The sequence below is a fragment of the Aspergillus brasiliensis genome (assembly GCF_001889945.1).
Source record: "Aspergillus brasiliensis CBS 101740 unplaced genomic scaffold ASPBRscaffold_14, whole genome shotgun sequence".
NCBI lineage: Eukaryota > Fungi > Ascomycota > Eurotiomycetes > Eurotiales > Aspergillaceae > Aspergillus > Aspergillus brasiliensis.
In genome coordinates, this window is record NW_027137455.1 from 314042 (window position 1) to 332681 (window position 18640).

The window sequence follows — 18640 nt, forward strand, 5'->3', positions numbered from 1 at the left end:
AGTTCTCTTAGGAAGCAATATAATAGTCACATATGGTTATCTCAATATCTCTACGTGATATTGCTTCGTCGAATGTCATCCATCCTCAAATTCGAGGCTTTATTCCCTCATCCCCATGGTGCTGGATATAGAGCGGGTAGACCCCACATGTGATACGGTGCAAACGTAATGATACAGATACTAAACAGCCCCGTGCCGCTTACCTTATCAGGGCCTCTACTATGGCCATTGCTTTCCTTCTTTTAGTGTTGTCTGAATGCGAGGCAAGCAATACTTGGAAAGGAAGGTGAATCCGAGTTCTTTATAGAGGTGCAAGGCATTCTAGTAGGCTTCCGAAACGAACGAGGTTTGCTGGTTGTTCCACGCCTGACTTCATGTTTGTAATGGGATTTGGGCGAAGAATCTATAACTCAAGTTATTACGGAATGAGACCTTACATGTTGGCTGGTGCTGAACGTTCAGTTGAAAGCCAGAAGCTAATCAATTGTGAGGGGTAATAGAGCCCATGGACGTTCTTTCTTCTGTCGTAACTCGTGGAAACAAGGGGTTAATATGTAGCTGCTCACTCATAGGGTCCTCACATAAATGAAGCAGGTACGGTTGGCCGCCGGTCTAAGCTGCAGTAGGTGACTTTTCGGGCTACCTGATCCGACTGAAGGCTATATATCTCCGAGAAATTAGTCAGGAATACCTTGATGTTTTGATCCCGGGCCGTGATGCCTATAATGGAATGGAGCACACCGTATGCCAAGTCGGCTAGACATAGGCAAAGGTGGAGCCAGTGATGCTAAAATTGTGAGACATTAGGAGCATACTATTCAGTTGATAGCTGAGGGACGAAGATCTCAGGCAGCGGGGACTCGAACAGTAGAAGCAAACGGAACGCTGCGGAACGAACTCGGAACAATAGCCTTCACGTTCCCAAGTGTATGGTCAAGGAGGTGTCGTAGAAATAGTATACACTATACATACATAGTATACACGTCGTGTATACTAATCTGGTGCCACGGGAAAGATACCAAAGTTTGGCGGTTTGGACTAAAGCAAGTTAGGAAAGGGTCATTCAAACATGTTGGAGGATTGGCCAATAGTAAGGTCTTGTAGAGCGGAGCAAATGACTAAGCGGAAGCGACGATCATCTGGGCAGCCAAATCTAATTGAGGTGAATTGTGGGAACAGCCGTTATCGGCCCTCCAGACTCACAAGGAGTCGAATACTGAATTGAGGGGGCGTACGCACGCATTGTACTTACCAGAATAACGGTCGAATTGAATCTATTCTGCACCAGTATCACCATCAGATTTTGAGTAGTCTCATGATTCTATGTTCGTACGAATGTAACAAGCATGTAAAATGTTGTTGGCGAGACAGTACCCTTTGTGGGGAGCCATCCCAACGGGTCCCTTGAGAAGCTAGAAAAGCTAGAAACAAGATTGGGATCCTCACAGTCACGTATCCATCACATTTCCTTCACGGCAGGGCTGAGCAGGGTCGATGAGGATTCATCTACCACCCGTGGCCTGGACCAAGTATTCTTGACCACGGGTTTTGCGGGTTCCCTGCGGAGATGGCTGAAGAGTTTAGCAGACCCCGACCCTAGGGTGTATGTGGTATGACGAAGCTCTCGAGCAATCCAGAATCCTCAAACCGGCTCTCGCTAGGCGTGCACGTACTCTGTAGACAGGGGTTTTGTTTCTGCCGCCTTAACATGATACTGAGCTGACGAAGCCTCGACTTGGCGCTATCCAGCCATGCCTAGATGGCTTGGCGCACGAGTTCGCGCGGGAGCCGAAAGCTTAGCATTTACGAACTGCTCGCTTGGGTTGCGAGTAGATCATTTCGTCCCAATGGTTGACATTATAACTTGTATCTGTGTCGAATATCATTCACCTCCCGATGGCATCTTCAGCCAGGCAAATGCGAATGCCGAAAAGGGTTCTGGAAACCGAGACCCTAGTTACGTCTTCCCGTGCCATGCCAAGCTGCGCGAGTGCTCAAGATGAGATTTATTGACTCCACCCGGATAAGGTTATTACCGCCCTAACCATCGGGACCCTCTTGGCGCAGGCCCTGATTAGATGCAGATTAGATGCCTGTCCATGGTCATTCTCTTTGGTTCCTGATACTCGATTGGGGTTTCACCTTCCCTTTGACCGAGTCTGAGCAAGATGCAAGCAGATATGGCAGACAGTAAAGTCTGTCAGTCATGTCTCGCTCCGCTGCAATGTGAGGAATTGTCTCCATTTGATCGCAGCTCCTTCAGCCTCTCTCCATCAAACTGCGCCCGTGGCATGGGGATCCAGATGTCACAATGATCTACTGATGTCACTAAACCCCATCAGATGGATGGTTCTGCTCCGGGCCGCGCAATCGGGTGACGAGTGTTGGCCTCCAAGTTAATTTCTGCTGCAGAATGTCAAGCCTGGTGGACCCAGCCGATGAATAACCTTCTCACTCCACTCAGACTACAGGAGACGACTATCACGGTATGTCACCCAAAATTGAGGATCTGGGCGTGGTATATAAGGAGTTCACTCGCCACCCCGATTGACTCCTTCCATCAGACGCTTCAGTCAGTCTTTACAGTCTGTACCCCTTCGCTCATTCAGTCTACCTTTCCACTCTTTAGTGCAACTCACCATGCGCAAGTCCGCTCGCGCAGCTGTCGCTGCTCTGGCAGCAGCTACTGCCCAGGCTACATCCCTGTCCGATCTTTGCACTGTTTCCAACGTTCAGTCTGCCCTTCCCTCCAACGGTACCCTCCTCGGCATCAACCTGATCCCCTCTGCCGTCACCGCCAACACCGTCACCGATGCCAGCTCTGGCATGGGCAGCTCCGGCTCCTACGACTACTGCAACGTCACGGTTACCTATACACACACCGGCAAGGGTGACAAGGTCGTCGTGAAGTACGCCCTGCCCGCTCCTTCTGACTTCAAGAACCGTTTCTACGTCGCCGGTGGTGGTGGTTTCTCCCTCTCCAGCGATGCCACCGGCGGTCTCGAATACGGTGCTGCATCTGGTGCCACCGACGCCGGCTACGATGCCTTCTCCTACAGCTACGATGAAGTCGTCCTGTACGGCAACGGTTCGATTAACTGGGATGCCACCTACATGTTCGGCTACCAGGCCCTGGGAGAGATGACCAAGATCGCCAAGCCTCTCACCCGTGGCTTCTACGGCCTCTCCAGCGACAAGAAGATCTACACCTACTACGAGGGATGCTCTGATGGTGGTCGTGAGGGTATGAGTCAGGTGCAGCGCTGGGGAGACGAATACGACGGTGTTATTGCCGGTGCCCCGGCCTTCCGCTTTGCTCAGCAGCAGGTCCACCACGTCTTCCCTGCCACCATCGAACACACCATGGACTACTACCCTCCCCCTTGTGAACTCGACAAGATCGTCAACGCCACCATTGAAGCCTGTGACCCTCTCGACGGCCGTACCGATGGCGTCGTCTCCCGTACCGACCTCTGCATGCTGAACTTCAACCTCACCTCCATCATCGGCGAGCCCTACTACTGCGCCGCAGAGAACTACACCTCCCTGGGCTTCGGCTTCAGCAAGCGTGCGGAGGGCAGCACCACCAGCTACCAGCCCGCCCAGAACGGCACCGTCACCGCCGAAGGTGTCGCCCTCGCCCAGGCCATCTACGACGGTCTCCACGACTCCAACGGCAAGCGTGCCTACCTCTCGTGGCAGATCGCCGCCGAGCTGTCCGACGGAGACACCGAGTACGACTCCACCACCGACTCCTGGACCCTGAGCATCCCCTCCACCGGCGGCGAGTACGTGACCAAGTTCGTGCAGCTCCTCAACATCGACAACCTGGAAAACCTCGACAACGTCACCTACGACACCCTGGTCGACTGGATGAACATCGGCATGATCCGCTACATCGACAGTCTCCAGACCACCGTCGTCGACCTCACCACCTTCCAGCAATCCGGTGGTAAGATGATCCACTACCACGGTGAATCCGACCCCAGTATCCCCACCGCCTCCTCCGTCCACTACTGGCAGGGCGTCCGTCAGGCCATGTACCCCAACACCAGCTACACCGACTCCCTGAAGGAGATGTCCGACTGGTACCAGCTCTACCTCATCCCTGGCGCGGCTCACTGCGGTACCAACTCCCTCCAGCCGGGCCCTTACCCCGAGGACAACATGGAGATCATGATCGACTGGGTCGAGAACGGCAACAAGCCGTCCCGTCTCAACGCCACTGTCTCCTCCGGTACTTATGCCGGTGAGACCCAGATGCTCTGCCAGTGGCCGTCCCGTCCTCTCTGGACCAGCAACTCTAGCTTCTCTTGTGTTTATGACTCCAAGTCCTTGGCTACTTGGGACTACACTTTTGATGCTTTCAAGATGCCTGTTTTTTAATTGGGCCGAATGATTGAGAAAGCTGGAAATCTTGGAAGGTCCTTTGATAGGATCCATATCCGTCTGTATGTAGTATCTTCGCTTCGATAGTCGTTGTACTTCTTCTTCTCCTGTCTTCTTTAATCTGTTTATCTAAAAAGAAGACCTTAACTAAGTCTTTTAGTCAACAATATTACTTGACTGTATATAACGCTCCTTCCAATATAAAAGTAAAGATGGCATAATACATCTCAATGGATATGAAAAGTGTGTACGAGGTTTTTCCCATCATGTGCTGCAGCACAATCAAGAACACATTATCTTGATAGATTTCAGTCTTGCCTAAAAGTAAAGACATTATCACTTTCATCTACATATAGTAAACGATGATAACAAATCACAATATACAACTCTTGAAAATACCTTCAATTCTCACAATCCTTTTCCTTGCTTTTCATGGCCCGCCTCGCGCGAATCTCAGACCATATTTGGGACAAACGGACATTCTGCAACACATTAGCACAAGGGAGGATGAAAAAGTCAAGGGTAAAAGAAAACAAACCGAAAGAAGATTAAGGTAATGCGAGGGGCAAAGATGAGCGAGACGATGAAGGGAGAGAGGGATATATAGGATGGAAAGAAAGAGGAGTCAGGATAAGTAGCAACTAACCTGATCGGAAACCTTCCACAGGACATAGGTCAGAAGAAGCGATGCAGCTCCGAAAACAATATACCAGCGCCAATCAGGGTTACTTTGGAGCGCATTGACGTTCATGCCGAATAAACTCTGTTGCTAATTAGCTGGGTCAAGAAAAAAGGAAATGAGAATCGATAACCCAAAACAATTGACGTTGGTACGTACCGATGCAAACATCAATGGTAGAAAGATAAACTACCATCGTCAGCCACTGAAGCAGACGCAGAATACATCATGGGGATTGGGGCGCCACTCACAGTGATGAGGCTGATGCGCCTCATGAAAACGGTTTCTTCAACGGATAGCCTAGCAAATTCCTGATATTATGAGTTCTGAATCAACCAGATCAATTGATCTATGTAGCTTACCATCTGACGAAGATCCCGCACACGCTCATGTTGCTTATCTAGTCGATCACTGATAGTTGCCTTGAAACATCTCAGGTCTACTTCTGAGTCCCCCAAACAAGAACGGTGGTTCGCATCCACCCTGCGATACTCATCAATCGCCTTCTGTATTGCCTTTGTCTGATCTTGAAGAGCTTTCTGAATTGTTGCTAAGTAACGTGAATCATCAGCCAGATTTGTCATCAGGGTGGTGGCGTTGATCTCATCATCTTTGCACTAGAGTTCAGACGTGTTAGTGTAGCAGCCCACAAGGCGGGGTATGGGGGTGGATGTACATGGTCAATAACATGTGTCTCGATTTCATCGCATATTCGCGACCATTCTTGAAATAAATCGTCGACATATTGCTGGAGGAATGTGTCGTCGCTTACGGGCATCTGGCCGTGTGAGAGTGTACTGCTGTAGAATACCGGTATTCCCCCTGCCTCCTTCAACTGTGGCGTCGTCCACGATATGCACCAGCATTTATGACTCATTATACCCTCAGACTGGAATGGTGTATGCCTCATGAAGAACCCTTCGTTCGGGTCAGGGAATTCGGCTGATAATACGCAAGTAATCTCAGACAATGAGGTGTCCAGATGTACGGAACTGTATGCGTAAGATTCTACCTTATGGTACAGGCCATATTTCAACGAGGCTATCCAGTTCTGCTTGCTGTTATGTAGCCTGTGAATTCTCTCGATTAGTATTTCGCCAAGCTGTTCGGATAGATACGACTTACCAAAGATGCTGTAGAATATCGCATCGTTTGACAAGACGCCCTTGTGGTGTTACATCCTCCGCTTGGTAGAAGTCGAAGAGGTGGATATTGCCCTTTTTTCGTACAAGCTCCAATGACACATTCGGGTACACTTCTTCTGCATAGCGGAAGCCACGCTTGCCGTTACTGTCCTGCAGGAGACTGAACCAATCCGCCTTGTCTTGAAAAGGTTCAACTTTAGCACGATACCGGAGAAATAGCTGCACGATGGGCAGTAGTCGTCTCTCTTTCGCTAAAGCGAGGGGTGTTAAGCCACGCGTGTCTGTTTGTGCTAGACAGGATAATCGCACACCATATGGTAAGGCCTCAATGGTGTTCTCAGGCGAAATCGCCGCTTCGAGCTTCTTTCTGGCTACTTCGGTATCTAGAGCTTGTTTGAGGTGATGCTCCATGACAGCAATGTCGGGGATGTCAAACATTATTCGCATTGCTGTCTCTTGGTTTGGTCCGTGGCCTCTATCCATCGGGTAGCCGTTCGTAATAAGCCACTCCAGAGGAACAGATGGAACGTCAGCATTCGTAGCCAGTAGCCTTAGAGTAACCTCATCGTCGTCCCACAACAACTTGGCGATTTCGCGATTGCCAGCTTCTATGGCCCGCAAAAGCGGCGTCTTGCCATCTTTGTCTGCCACGTCTATATCAATGCCTTTGATAGTCAGCAGCATCTGAACGAATAGACTTCTATTGAGCTGCACGGCACGAGATAAAAGGGTGTGACCGAAAGCGTCATGCTCGGTTAGGACGGCTGTGCTCATATAGTTGGATGGCACTTGACTCCACATTTTGGTAACCGAAAAACACATTTTCACATCGGAGGCATGTTTTCTGTCCCAGATAAGTGGGAGAGCACCGAAGTCAAGAAACTTGGTTGAATACTGTTCATCTGAACAACGTCTGGCTTCACTTCGTAAATAATAGTCGAAAGGTGTCCAGCCTTTGTTGTCTCTATCGTCAACGTGGTGGACATTCCAACCGAGTTGCCCGATCACATCACTTCGGCCGGATTGCGCTGCCCAGGATAAAGGAGACCGCCCATTCTTGTCACCTCTACAGGGGTCACATCCGGCTTCGATCAGCTTTTTCACAGTCCAGATATTTCCAGCCTCTGCCGCATGAGAGATCGGTGTGCGACCATCTTCATCTTCCACATTGAGCTCATCTTGTTCGTGGCCTTTCAGTAGCCATTCCCATACCCGCTCCTCCTCCTCCCAGTATATCCACAAGTTTGTGTGATCCGTATCCTTTCTTAATATCTTCGCTGCGTAGTGAAGTGGTGTAAGACCATCATCATCTTTCTCAGTCCGTTGGACATCATGATCTCGACCAAAGCGATCGCTCAGAGTGTGGTAAAGTTCTTCTAGGCCCTTTGATGAGAATCCTCTCCTGTTTTCCTTAGTACTGGTGGATATAGATGAGGCGGCAGGCTGATTAGATGCATGTTGGCTTTTAGTTCTCTTATCTCCTTTTTTGCCCATTTTTGAAGGTATTCAACACTTGAGTTGCAAACATTGATCTTGATATTGGGTCTTGAGAAGATGAAATATATGAGTGCGATGCTGTGCATGACAGCCCCGAGCTGCAAGGCTGTCAGGCTAAGCCAAAAGGATCAATGCATCGCCTCATGCCAAAGTCGTGGCGATGCTCGCAAAGGATGCCATCATGCAGCAACCCCGCGCGACGTGGCCATCTCGTTGAGGCATTACGGTGGTAATCCTGGACAGCAGTTGGGAAGCTATTACGGTGCATGAAATCAATCACATTGCATCTTATTCTCCTCTGCGTGTTGATTGTCAAGCAACTTCAAAAGATCTTGAAGCGACCAAGTCCATCGTGGAAGGTGCTGTGCCGGTTTCCCTTATTGTTGTCGGGCGCTCAGGCCCCTATAGCATACACACCAGTAGGCACTTAAAAATATTATCCTGGCACTCCGTATTATTATAGATCAGCTACAAGGTATATGTCGCAGTGTGCAATAATAATATAAGCATTCAATGCTATCACAGTTAATAATACATAGACGAAGGTAAAAATCACCATACTATCCTAACAATCCCCCATATCCAGCTGGGTTCCACAATAAACTAATGGTAGAGCATTTAGCTGGAGAAAGAGAACTCAGGAATGTCAATAGTAGTGACAGTCCAGGTCTTGCCACCGTCGCTGGTGGACATGTCGCCAGTGACACCGTCACCCTTGGCGAGGGTGTTGATGTAGTCGGGGTCAGCGACATCGAGGATGATCTTGGTGTTGATCCAGGCTAGAAAAGGAATATAATTAGCCCAGTGAAGGTACTTCATTCGTATTATAGTCAACTTACAGTGAGCACCGACAGTACCGCAGTTGTCCTCGGCACACTCGACAGCGCTTCCCCAGCCCTGGGCCTTGCCATCGCTGGTGGAGAGAGTGGAGACGGTCTTGCCGTTGATCAGAACGGTCTGGGTGTAGTTGCCGGTCGAGTCATCGAACTTGTCTGTAGATCATGCTTAGCTCGTGGAGAATAGAAGGTGCGGAAGGAAAGAAGACACAGGTCCTACTTACAGTGCATGGTGACCTTGTCGCCCTTGGAACCGTTCGCCTGGCCATCACCGTAGATGGGCTCCTGGGAGGTAGCTGTTGAAATGACCGGGTAAGTATTTGTTTCGTTGGTAGTGCGATTCTATGGCCACTAACCGCTAGTCTCCTTAAGAGTGTAGGCGTACATGGTCCAGTCGCTCTGCTGCCAGTTGTCGGCGATGGACTGGATCAAGTCACCGTTGGAGGTGCCCATACCAACCCACAGGGAGGTGATGGCATCGGAGGAGCCGCCGCTGGGGCCGTTGGGGAGGACAAGAGTCGAGGTAGCTTCACGGATGAAGGAGTTGTCGGAGACGGGACCAGTGCTGAAGGCAGGGCCCATGGCAGCGTTCACGCCGGTGGCGCCGAGAGCAGCAAGAGCTGCGAGAACCTGGTTGCGAGTGTACATTTTGAAATGGTTGGGTGTGGTAGATGCGACTGAATGCGAATGCTTGTATGGTGTTGCTGTTCTGGTAGATGAACCGCGAGGACGAGGTACCGTTTTATATGTTCTACAGAATGAGGAAGCAACCCTTAAGATTTTCTGTTCCGAAGCCCCCGTCCTCAGTATGTATTAGCTTCTATTGTCTGATGTTTCGGGGAAATATCCACCAGTGGGGTTTCGGTCTCCGGGAGAATTGCCCTACCTGAGGGGGTTGCGGCTATTGCGGAATTCATTGCACGAATGGAATGGGCAGACATGAGTACGGCCCCCTGTGTATCTAAAAGCCAAGCACGGAGTCAATCTACATGGATCCCTCTCTTCAAGGCTACTGCCGCAGACTCCTACCTCGACTTCCCGTCCTGACCCACTTGGTGGGTAGCCAAATCCAATGCTCGATACGAGCAGGTAAAGCCTTCTTTTGAAGTCAGTCACACCAAGAAACATCTACTTATAGGTAGATATAGAAAGTAATTGACTTTGGAATGACTAATCACTGGTCTTCAAGGTTGCTGTTCTCTTTTCGATGCATCAATATACGAAGGTGCAGATCCTCGCTGGATTGTTGTGGGAGAACCCGCATAACCTTTCCATAACGACCCGGTAGCTTAAATTTAGTCAAGAGCTTGCCATAACGGTTATTCCAACTTAATAACCGCAGTCAACATTCTTAGGCCACACGACTATTCGGGTTCGTCACAGTCAAGTGCAACGATAAACCCTCGCCGATGCCCATATGGCCGTTCTCCACTTATGGGCCCTGCTCTTGGCGCCCTACTGGAAACCCTGGAACAGCCCCTATGCAGGGGTTCTCCGGGTTAGGCCAGAACAGACAGACCCCGTTTCAGTTGTAGTAGGCTACTTAATCCTCCTCCAATAGGAGCTCATAGCGCCTTCTTCATTACTACATCTAGAAAGGTATTGGTCTCCGTGTTTTAATAGGATCCTTAATATTACTCAACAATCACCACCCACGAGTTGTCCTCGGAAAATCCGGAGGCCATTCATGGAGCTTTTGCCATCCAACTCGAGTATGGGTTACGAAGCACTAAAGAGTCGAATCCTATTCGAGTATGGTTTACGAAGCATAATTGAGTCGAATAAGGCTGGCTTTCAGCTGACAAGCGTACTGCGAAAGCTAGGCCCCTATCCCATAGGGTTGACCCATACTAGCCTCACGCTTGATATGAACTAGTCGTCCATATCATGGAGAATTTTAGGCATGAAATCGTTCCTTTCTGGTGTGTTTGCAGGAAATGAAGTATACTTAGATCAATAGACACATACACAGTACACAATAGACCATGGAAGCAGCCAAATAAACAGTCATGATCGAAGCTCCAATATATACCGTTCCACCAGCTTCGAACTTCTGCATTGTTCTGTGAATGGCCGACTCTGATTTAACGCATTCTATATTATCAAATTTATTGTGCCAGAACCGCCACTGGGTGGACGAATACTCCATATATGGCTCGATTCACCAGGTTATAATGCTCTCAGGCAGCACTATTCTCGTTGGAGATCATGGTCAGCTGTGGAGCGCCGGGGCTGACCATTCTATATAACAAGATGAAATGGAGTTTACCCCAAATACAAAGGGGTAATCCTAGGCTCTATAGATATTGATTCATTAATCTGCGTCTACAACACTCCTTACGATATGAAAACCATTCCACTTGAAATTCTCCCATCGCCGCTTGCTCCGCCGCAGATGCAGTGAGGGCAGTGAATGAGACTAGAGAATGCTTCATAGCCACAAATGAAGCCCGTAAATCATCAGACAAAGAGAAAGGCATCGGCGTTACTTCAAGGTAGATTGTGTTTGTTGCACCCAGTTCACGACTAAGCAGCTTACTACATCTCCCAGGATTGAGGGTATGCTGCTTCGTTCCCTGTTTCAAGGACGGGAGGTATGCGGTGCACAATAACTTTGTAGCAGCTCGTTGCAGTCATATAGTGTTCCAGTAAACGGTCAAGATGAGATTCTTCTGTGATTCCGGCGGTATAGATAGTTACGTATGTCTAGGTCAGCATTTCCATAGGCAGATGTAAATGCTTCCGACTAGATATTTATATATAGTATTTTCATGATGAATTGCTGGAAGAACGTGACAAACGATCCATCTCAATATTTTGGAGTATATGATATGTTGTGCTACATAGTCTTGATATCTTCAATAAAGACATATGATATATATATAGATATATATATGTCCCACATCACATGGGCTTGCTATAGTTCTACCAACCTGAAAGCGAGGCAACCTCGCTTCGCAGTTACTATTTAGTTAAGATATCATTTATAAGGGCAGAGCTTAGGATAGAGGATGATACTTATGTAGAGGATAAATTGCTATTGATCATCATGGTAGTCAATTAGCAACCAGAACATATTTACTGTCATGCTGCAATATCCAAAAGCTATACGGAGTAAAGGTGTTAAACTTGTGATTCAGTGTAATGTCTTCCTTGCTTGCATTTTCACTCACATAGTACGATAACTACAGACACCATAGGTATTAGCTTGCTGCAGCTGCTCGAGCTAGACAGCATAGTATAATCGGTCCGGATGGAGAAAAGGAACTGAAGTATCTCGAAATTGATATCCGTTAATGAAGTTTTACCAAAGATGAAATTGGGAGTATATCAAGTAAGGCATTAGTAGACATTCTGCGAATCTAAGTAGATATTGTAAACAAATGTGTGGTATATTATCACCACTTTCGCCTTGTTGATGCCGTTGAGATGTGCCTAACCGGCGAATCAATCGAGCATCATGTGATGCCTGAAGATGCAGGCAACAGTGTAAGTAGGTGCTCAAAAGCAAGCATTTTGCTTAATAAGTCATAATTCTGAACGCTATCAACCAATCAGCTCGCATGGCTTAGTTGGTAAAGCGCATGACTAGTAATCATGAGATCCTCGGTTCGAATCCGAGTGTGAGCATTTTTGCAATTTTTTTCCGTCATTCCTCATATGACGGGATGACTCTTATAAAGGCTAGCGCATGCGCTAAATGCGTGGAGAGAACACAACCGTGAATGCAGTAAGCTTGATGAGCTCGTTAGGTCTGCCCAGCCAGCCTCTCTAAGCAAGGGATGACTGGCCAGCTGCACAGGGCAGACACACGATTCATGCTACCATGCGTCATGGCTACGATCAGGTGCTAAAATAACTAACAGGGAGATTTGATATGATCTCATGAGGTCCATTCATATGGATTATCACGGTATTAAGCAACTGCTTTCCCTGTGGCACGCAGATTTCTCAGCTGGATGATATAAGGACCGCCCGTAGAAAATAAAATCACTACTATATCGACGCGTTTGTGCGCCAAAGAGCTTAGGTTGTGGGCATCACGGTGACCGAGCAGATATAACGTGCCTGTTGACCGAGGGGGTTAAATAAATAGGGACATTCCGTGGCCGAGTCAGGGAGTCAGAGAAGACGGTGAAAAGACGACGGATAATCGTATAGAATGACTACACCACGGAATACTTAGCACGCTAGCAGTCAGTGGGATTGAAAACTGCGAACATTGCGCAGTTGGACAAGCAGCGGTGGGATACAGCTGAATAAGTAAAGAGACGTAGCCGGGTTCATAAATTCAATCACAATCACTTATAATTCCAGCCGGGTAGAAAAAGAACTTCATCTTGGGCATGACTATCAGATTCCCTCTATGAATAGGATACAGTTCGGTTGCAGCATATCAGCATAACACAATCTGGTACATAAGTTAACTTGCCATGTAACCTGTGCTGGGAGTCGCGCACTAATGAAATTGAGCTTATGCACAAATCATTCGAATGAGCCTGGGTAGCATATCCCAAGTCTTCAGGAATGTGTAGTGTCTCGAGGCGTGTTCGGGTGTTGGCATGCTATACATATGACATGGTCAGTTGTGCATCACTAACACTAATATCTGCGCAACTTTATAGGCTAGACCCCAAGGCCATATGCTTTGCATATGCTCTGTACGAACTCTCAACTGCAGAGCTGTCTGCAACTTCTATGCTACAGTTACTGACCAGGGTCGTCCCATGTCGAAATCGTGAATGTAGGACCCACAACAGGGTGCCACTGGAATGCAAGAAAAGCATGCAGCTCCTCTGCTGAACCTCCGAAGGCCCCAAACCAGAGTTACACTGCATCTATAATTCAAGCACATGAGCCAATAATCTGAAAGGTATTTGCTGCGTGTTGTCTCCGCCCCTCGGTATCTCATATATAACTCCCCTCGAGATCGATATCCATCCGTTTAGCAGAGGGCACAAGTCAAACTCTTGGAAGTACGCCAGCAAAATGAAAGACCGTTTTCTTTCCATTTTCTCTATTCTTACCCTGGCCTTGGCCACAGATCCAGCCAACCTGCTTCCATGGTCGCCTCCAAGGCCCGATGATGGTATGTCTGACTTACGCAGTTAGTGGGGAAAGCTAAAGAGAGACAGTGCGAGGGCCTTGTCCAATGCTGAATACCCTTGCAAACCACGGGCTTCTACCACACAATGGCAAAAATATCTCGGAAGATACCCTTGTCAGTGTATTGAACCAGACGTTGAATCTTGACGACAACCTCTCCGGGATCCTGTTTGAAGCGGCCATGGCGACAGTTGAAGACCCCAACGCAACTACCTTCTCTTTAAGCGACCTCTCTCGCCATAACATCCTAGAACATGATGCCAGTTTGAGGTATTTTGCAAGCACCAGAAACACCAGAATATGTAAAATCAAGCTGACCCGCTCAGTCGCCAGGACACCTACTTCGGGAATAACCACGACTTCAACCAGACAATATTCGATCAGACAAAGTCATACTGGACAACTCCTTTGATCGACATCTATGAAGCAGCAGACGCCCGCCAAGCCCGGGTGAACACTTCCAGGGCCACTAACCCTACCTTCAATCTCTCGGAAATTGGGTTAGCGTTCGGCTTTGGAGAGACTGCGGCCTACATGATCATATTCGAAGAAGATAGTCTGGGATATGCCAACAGATCTTGGGTCGAGTATTTTTTTGGTGAGTGGAGATCATCAATTACCAGCATGATGGCGTCAGTCACTGACATATAAGTTGTGTAGAACATGAGCGCCTGCCCCAAGCGCTTGGATGGACTAAGCGTCCATTTGTTACCACGGCTGATTTTCTAGTGAACTTTACAGTGTGGATTGTAAACTCCACTGTTGGAGTCACACAGGAGGAGCTAGATGAGCTGCTAGACTTTCGTACCACCGGTGGTACTCTGCATGATATAATCATGGGTTAAGTCGATATGAAAGGGGCTTTTTGTTCTCTAGTGCTGGGGCTAAGCTTAGCAGGGTCACCTAAGCTGTTGGCTCTGGTGGAAAGGGTAGACGTCGTGGTAGTTCTGTTGAAGAGGTGTGCATCAGGGTCAAATATATGTCTGGACTTGATGTACACGATATTGTACCATGATAGCCTGCAGCGTGCCAATCATGCTCTGACCGAGCTATACCCTGTGCACATGTATTTAGGAACTCATTTATTGGCCTCTTACTGCTTCAGAGCAAGCTATTAGGAAACCAGTACCCACACCAGCAAAAACTACACTCCAACCACCCGCTCAACTGTCTCCCTCACACTCTCCATCTCCAAACCCAACACTTCATTAGCCAGATCCTGATCCTTGACATAGTTTTTCTTCAGGCCGGGAGTACTTCCAAACGCAGTCGCCCGAACCAGCGCAAACGCACCACTAAAATCACCCGCACTCAGCTTCTTAAACCCTTCGGCAACCTGCTCCTCAGTCGTAGTCTCCGTCACTGTCCACCGTGAGCCTGTAACGTCTTCAAGCGTTTTCAAAACTTCGTTCTGGGTAGTCTCCACAGATGCAATATAAAGAAAGCGATTCTTAGTTTCCTCCGGTCGCAGGATAACAGCTAAAACCGCCTGCCCGAGCTGTTTCTCATTCGTCAGGGTGAATGATGCGGAACCACCGTCCCAGATCACTGCAGACTTGGTCTTGATGTCGAATCCGAGGAATCCAGATTCGAGGCCCTAGTATCATAATCAGTCACCACTCATTGGGTAACGTGGTAAGAGAAGACAACTCACCCAATCGAACAGTCCGGACGTAACAAACCCAGTCCAACTCAAACCTTCTTCCTCCTTTCCTTTCAGGTAATTGATGATGTCTCTCTTTTGCTGGAACAGAGGTAGTAGCTGAATCACAGCATCATCTTGACTACTGGTCGAGAACTCAGAGGGGATGAATCGCTTCACGCCCGCCTTGATTGCAGCGTCGATGAATTTCTTTTGCTCGGTAAAGGCAGTTCCGCCGACAGCAGAGATGAGCACATCTTGGCCGCGAAGGAGTGACTCGAGGTTAGAGGGCGAGAAGTCAGTCTTGTGGACAGTGATGCCTGGCTGAATTTCGGTGGTAGTGGAGGATTCCTGGCGGGAGAGGACAGTAACGGTAATGCTGACGTTCGAGCTCAATGCCTTGAGGATGATTTGGCCGATCAATCCAGTTGCCTGCAATGGTTAACAGGAGTGTTTGAAAGTAATGTAGACATGACGGACATACCCCGATGAGAGTGACTTTAATTGGAGTGGTCATTTTGTTCTGAGTACGTAAAGAAGATGTGGTATGAATCGATTGTTTGCTTGAAGTTGCTGTTAAGCATACTGTCATAATCAGAGTGGGAATGCCGGTATTTATGTCTCTTTCATGATACTACATCTACTTGGTGATAAAATGTATTACTCGTAGGGACAATATTCTACTCCAAATTCGGACTAGTCTAATGATTAGTGCTTACATCTTCTCATCGACCACCTTCTAAGCAGATGGTTCAACATGATTATAAATCCGGACTGCGCTCCGCTGTCCGCCCTACCCAATCAATTCTTGCCCTTCGTCGTCGCATCATTTTCACTCTCCATCTCCACCTGCTCTATACTTCCTTCTTGCGGTACCTCTACACATCTTGACTTGAATTACGAAAGTAAATGCTACGTCGGACAATTGCATCCGGAAGGTCCTGCGTGGAATGCAGTCGACGAAAGATCAAATGTGATAGGTCACTGCCTTGTTCCTATTGTGTAAAGGTTAAAGCGGCATGTGTCTATCCACCGATGAGGAGGCGCTCTCGGAGCCCGGATTCAGCAAATGCTGATGTGACGAATCGGCTTGAGAGAATTGAGGATGCGCTACGAGTGCTAAGGGGGGATTTAGGTCGGATTAGGGATCTACTACAGGTTGCGATACCTTCATCCCTATCTGAGGTTACCGGCGATGGTGAGGTTCTTCCGTCGAGGCAGGATGATAGTCGATTAGGTCCTCATGGACATTGCGTCGATAGTAGCCATGGATTGGAAAATAGAACAGAGCGACATATTCGCGCACTTAGCACTTTTGATGGCTCAAAAGGGACGACCGAACGGCAGCACCCGTCCCCTATCACGATATCCATTTTGTGGCAATGGTATTTGGATGCTGTCGATCCTGTGCTGAAGATATTCCACGCGCCTAGTGTTCAAAAAGATGTTATGTGCGTTATTAAACAAGAGACCATTATGGACCTGGCAGGAGACTGCCTGCTCTTCGCAATCTATTACGCTTCAATAATCAGTATGCCATCTTGCACCTGCCTGGAAAAGCTCAGTGAGGATAAAGCAACACTATTGGAACGGTAAGATAGCCCCATCTGGATATCAACCCTGACTAACAAGAAAGATATCGCACTGAGGTCGAGCGCGCCTTAGCACGAGTAGACCTTTCCGACTCTAGGGATATAACACTCCTACAAGCCTTCACCTTATATCTTGTGCGTGAACCTCCTCTCCACCCCAACTTCATCTAACAAGCTTACTAGACCTGCACTCGACTGGACAGCCACGGCCCCTCAGTCAAAGCCCACCTTCCGACAGCCATCAACATGGCATACCGATTGAACCTCCACCTCGACGGCGCAGAACAAAACAGTCCACCAATTGAGACCGAAATGCGCCGTCACCTCTGGTGGCAGCTTGTCACTCTTGACCTCCGAACCGCCGAAGACCACAACACAACCCCCTACATCCTCGAGCCATCCTTCACCACCCAACTCCCCTCCAACTCCGACGACACAGTCTGCCACCCATCCCCAAGCACTTCCATAACCACTACATCCAGCACATTCTTCCAAGTCCTCCATTTCGAACTCACATCCTTCACCCGACGCATAATCTTCTCAGAAACCTTCAACCAAGCAAACAACTACCCCATCTTATCTCCAATCCAAAAACACCAAGCCATCAACGCATTCCGCCAATCCCTCGAAGAGAAGTACTTCTCTCACTGCAATTCCACCAATGCCTTGGAACTCATAACAGCAGCAACCGTCCAACTCTCCCTCGTGAAAATGAAGTTATCGGTATGTAAACCCGGGCACAATTTCCGGCCGATTTGCGTAGAGGTTCTCCAGCGAGCATTAGCACTCAGGGACCATGATCCAGGACAGAAGTGGCTTTGGTTAGTGCAGAGGGATCTAGAATGGGGGATGTTGAAATTGCTTCTTGAAAACTTGTGCGCAGAGGGGATCAATGATGGAAGAGACGAGGCGTGGAGTGTTGTGGAGCAGGCATATGGGTATTGGAAGAATGATGAAACTGTGCAGGGGACTGCACAGTGGGAGGTTATTGAGGATTTGAGATCCCGGGCGTTGAGGGTTCGAGTTAATGAGGAGGATGAGGCCTCTATGGATGATGTGGGGAATGGGCCTGAATTGGGGCTGGAGAACGACTGCCTTGTGCCGGTGGAGGAGCTTGCTGAAGGGACTGGAACTGGGGCTGCGGAGTTGCCGGGTAATGGGACTGTATGTGAGTGGAGTATCGAGGCGTTTGAGCAGTATTTTCAGGCGCTGGGTCAGGGGGATGATATGTCTAATTTGCTCTAGCTAGGGCATGTTTCATGGGAATGGGCCGTTTTGGATGTAGGAGATCTGGTTTACCGGTTAAATGGTATCAATGGCGCAATGTCAATATATTTTTGATCTGTGTCATGGTGGATAAAGTAAGAAAGGCTGAGATCTGTAGGAAGTTCGCCTACCCAGTCATCCGAAATAATTTGCAGGCTTAAGACTTGGTAGTTATCACCTTCCAAAGAAATGAATGATTCATAAAGCAGCCTCTGGGTGCAAAACCTTCTTCGATGCATCATAATGCCAAGCCACACTAGCGACAGCCCAAGTCTCCACTGAATAGCTGCATGCTAAGCTTTTATCAGTTCCATTTGGCGACTGCGCAGCGGTCGATTGAGAAGGTTGATTTGTTGTTCACAGGAATCAGCGTAAGCGTATTTACTTAAGCTGGTAGCATATCAGAAGGGGCATTGCTGCATCGATCTGGAGGAAGTGGAGGCAGCACGGCAGCTGGAGACGGCGCTGATCATGGGAGGATTGAGAAG

General features: G+C 48.4%; 6 protein-coding genes and 1 non-coding gene across 7 annotated transcripts; 4 read left to right on the forward strand and 3 right to left on the reverse strand.

Moving 5' to 3' along the window:
• Window positions 1-2640: 2640 nt before the first annotated feature.
• ASPBRDRAFT_199599 (putative tannase) lies at window positions 2641-4386 on the forward strand (the record flags this gene model as incomplete). The annotated part of the gene is made up of 1 exon (XM_067621345.1): window positions 2641-4386. One exon carries the CDS (start codon window positions 2641-2643, stop codon window positions 4384-4386), a length of 1746 nt encoding a protein of 581 aa, XP_067475145.1.
• A 404-nt stretch (window positions 4387-4790) lies between these two features.
• On the reverse strand, window positions 4791-7707 carry ASPBRDRAFT_134853 (uncharacterized protein; the record flags this gene model as incomplete). The annotated part of the gene is made up of 7 exons (XM_067618650.1): window positions 4791-4871; window positions 5036-5158; window positions 5228-5257; window positions 5320-5379; window positions 5431-5685; window positions 5745-6138; window positions 6194-7707. 7 exons carry the CDS (start codon window positions 7705-7707, stop codon window positions 4791-4793), a joined length of 2457 nt encoding a protein of 818 aa, XP_067475146.1.
• Window positions 7708-8328: 621 nt separating this feature from the next.
• Window positions 8329-9194, reverse strand: ASPBRDRAFT_58481 (uncharacterized protein; the record flags this gene model as incomplete). Its single annotated transcript, XM_067627901.1, has 4 exons — window positions 8329-8489; window positions 8550-8702; window positions 8771-8842; window positions 8903-9194. The coding sequence occupies 4 exons, from the start codon at window positions 9192-9194 to the stop codon at window positions 8329-8331; spliced, it is 678 nt and encodes a 225-aa protein (XP_067475147.1).
• Window positions 9195-12103: 2909 nt separating this feature from the next.
• Window positions 12104-12176, forward strand: ASPBRDRAFT_t238. The gene has a single exon. It is a non-coding gene; the product is annotated as a tRNA-Thr (tRNA).
• A 1359-nt stretch (window positions 12177-13535) lies between these two features.
• Window positions 13536-14783, forward strand: ASPBRDRAFT_660271 (peroxidase family protein; the record flags this gene model as incomplete). Its single annotated transcript, XM_067628638.1, has 4 exons — window positions 13536-13635; window positions 13682-13922; window positions 13979-14250; window positions 14313-14783. 4 exons carry the CDS (start codon window positions 13536-13538, stop codon window positions 14495-14497), a joined length of 798 nt encoding a protein of 265 aa, XP_067475148.1. The 3' UTR covers window positions 14498-14783.
• ASPBRDRAFT_47400 (aromatic alcohol reductase) lies at window positions 14620-15906 on the reverse strand. The gene is made up of 3 exons (XM_067625846.1): window positions 15779-15906; window positions 15307-15726; window positions 14620-15249 (listed from the first exon to the last, which is right to left on the reverse strand). The coding sequence occupies exons 1-3, from the start codon at window positions 15809-15811 to the stop codon at window positions 14797-14799; spliced, it is 906 nt and encodes a 301-aa protein (XP_067475149.1). The 5' UTR covers window positions 15812-15906; the 3' UTR covers window positions 14620-14796.
• A 297-nt stretch (window positions 15907-16203) lies between these two features.
• On the forward strand, window positions 16204-18131 carry ASPBRDRAFT_134849 (transcription factor domain-containing protein; the record flags this gene model as incomplete). The annotated part of the gene is made up of 3 exons (XM_067618649.1): window positions 16204-16886; window positions 16931-17021; window positions 17070-18131. The coding sequence occupies 3 exons, from the start codon at window positions 16204-16206 to the stop codon at window positions 18129-18131; spliced, it is 1836 nt and encodes a 611-aa protein (XP_067475150.1).
• Window positions 18132-18640: the final 509 nt, after the last annotated feature.

What these genes read in the sequence shown, in the direction of transcription:
- ASPBRDRAFT_47400 (XM_067625846.1), bottom strand. Translation starts at nt 15,811, where the DNA reads ATGACCACTCCAATTAAAGTCACTCTCATCGGG. An exon ending in TTAAAGTCACTCTCATCGGG is followed by an intron (nt 15,727 to 15,778) that starts GTATGTCCGTCA and finishes TAACCATTGCAG; the next exon opens with GCAACTGGATTGATCGGCCA. An exon ending in CGTCCGGACTGTTCGATTGG is followed by an intron (nt 15,250 to 15,306) that starts GTGAGTTGTCTT and finishes TTATGATACTAG; the next exon opens with GGCCTCGAATCTGGATTCCT.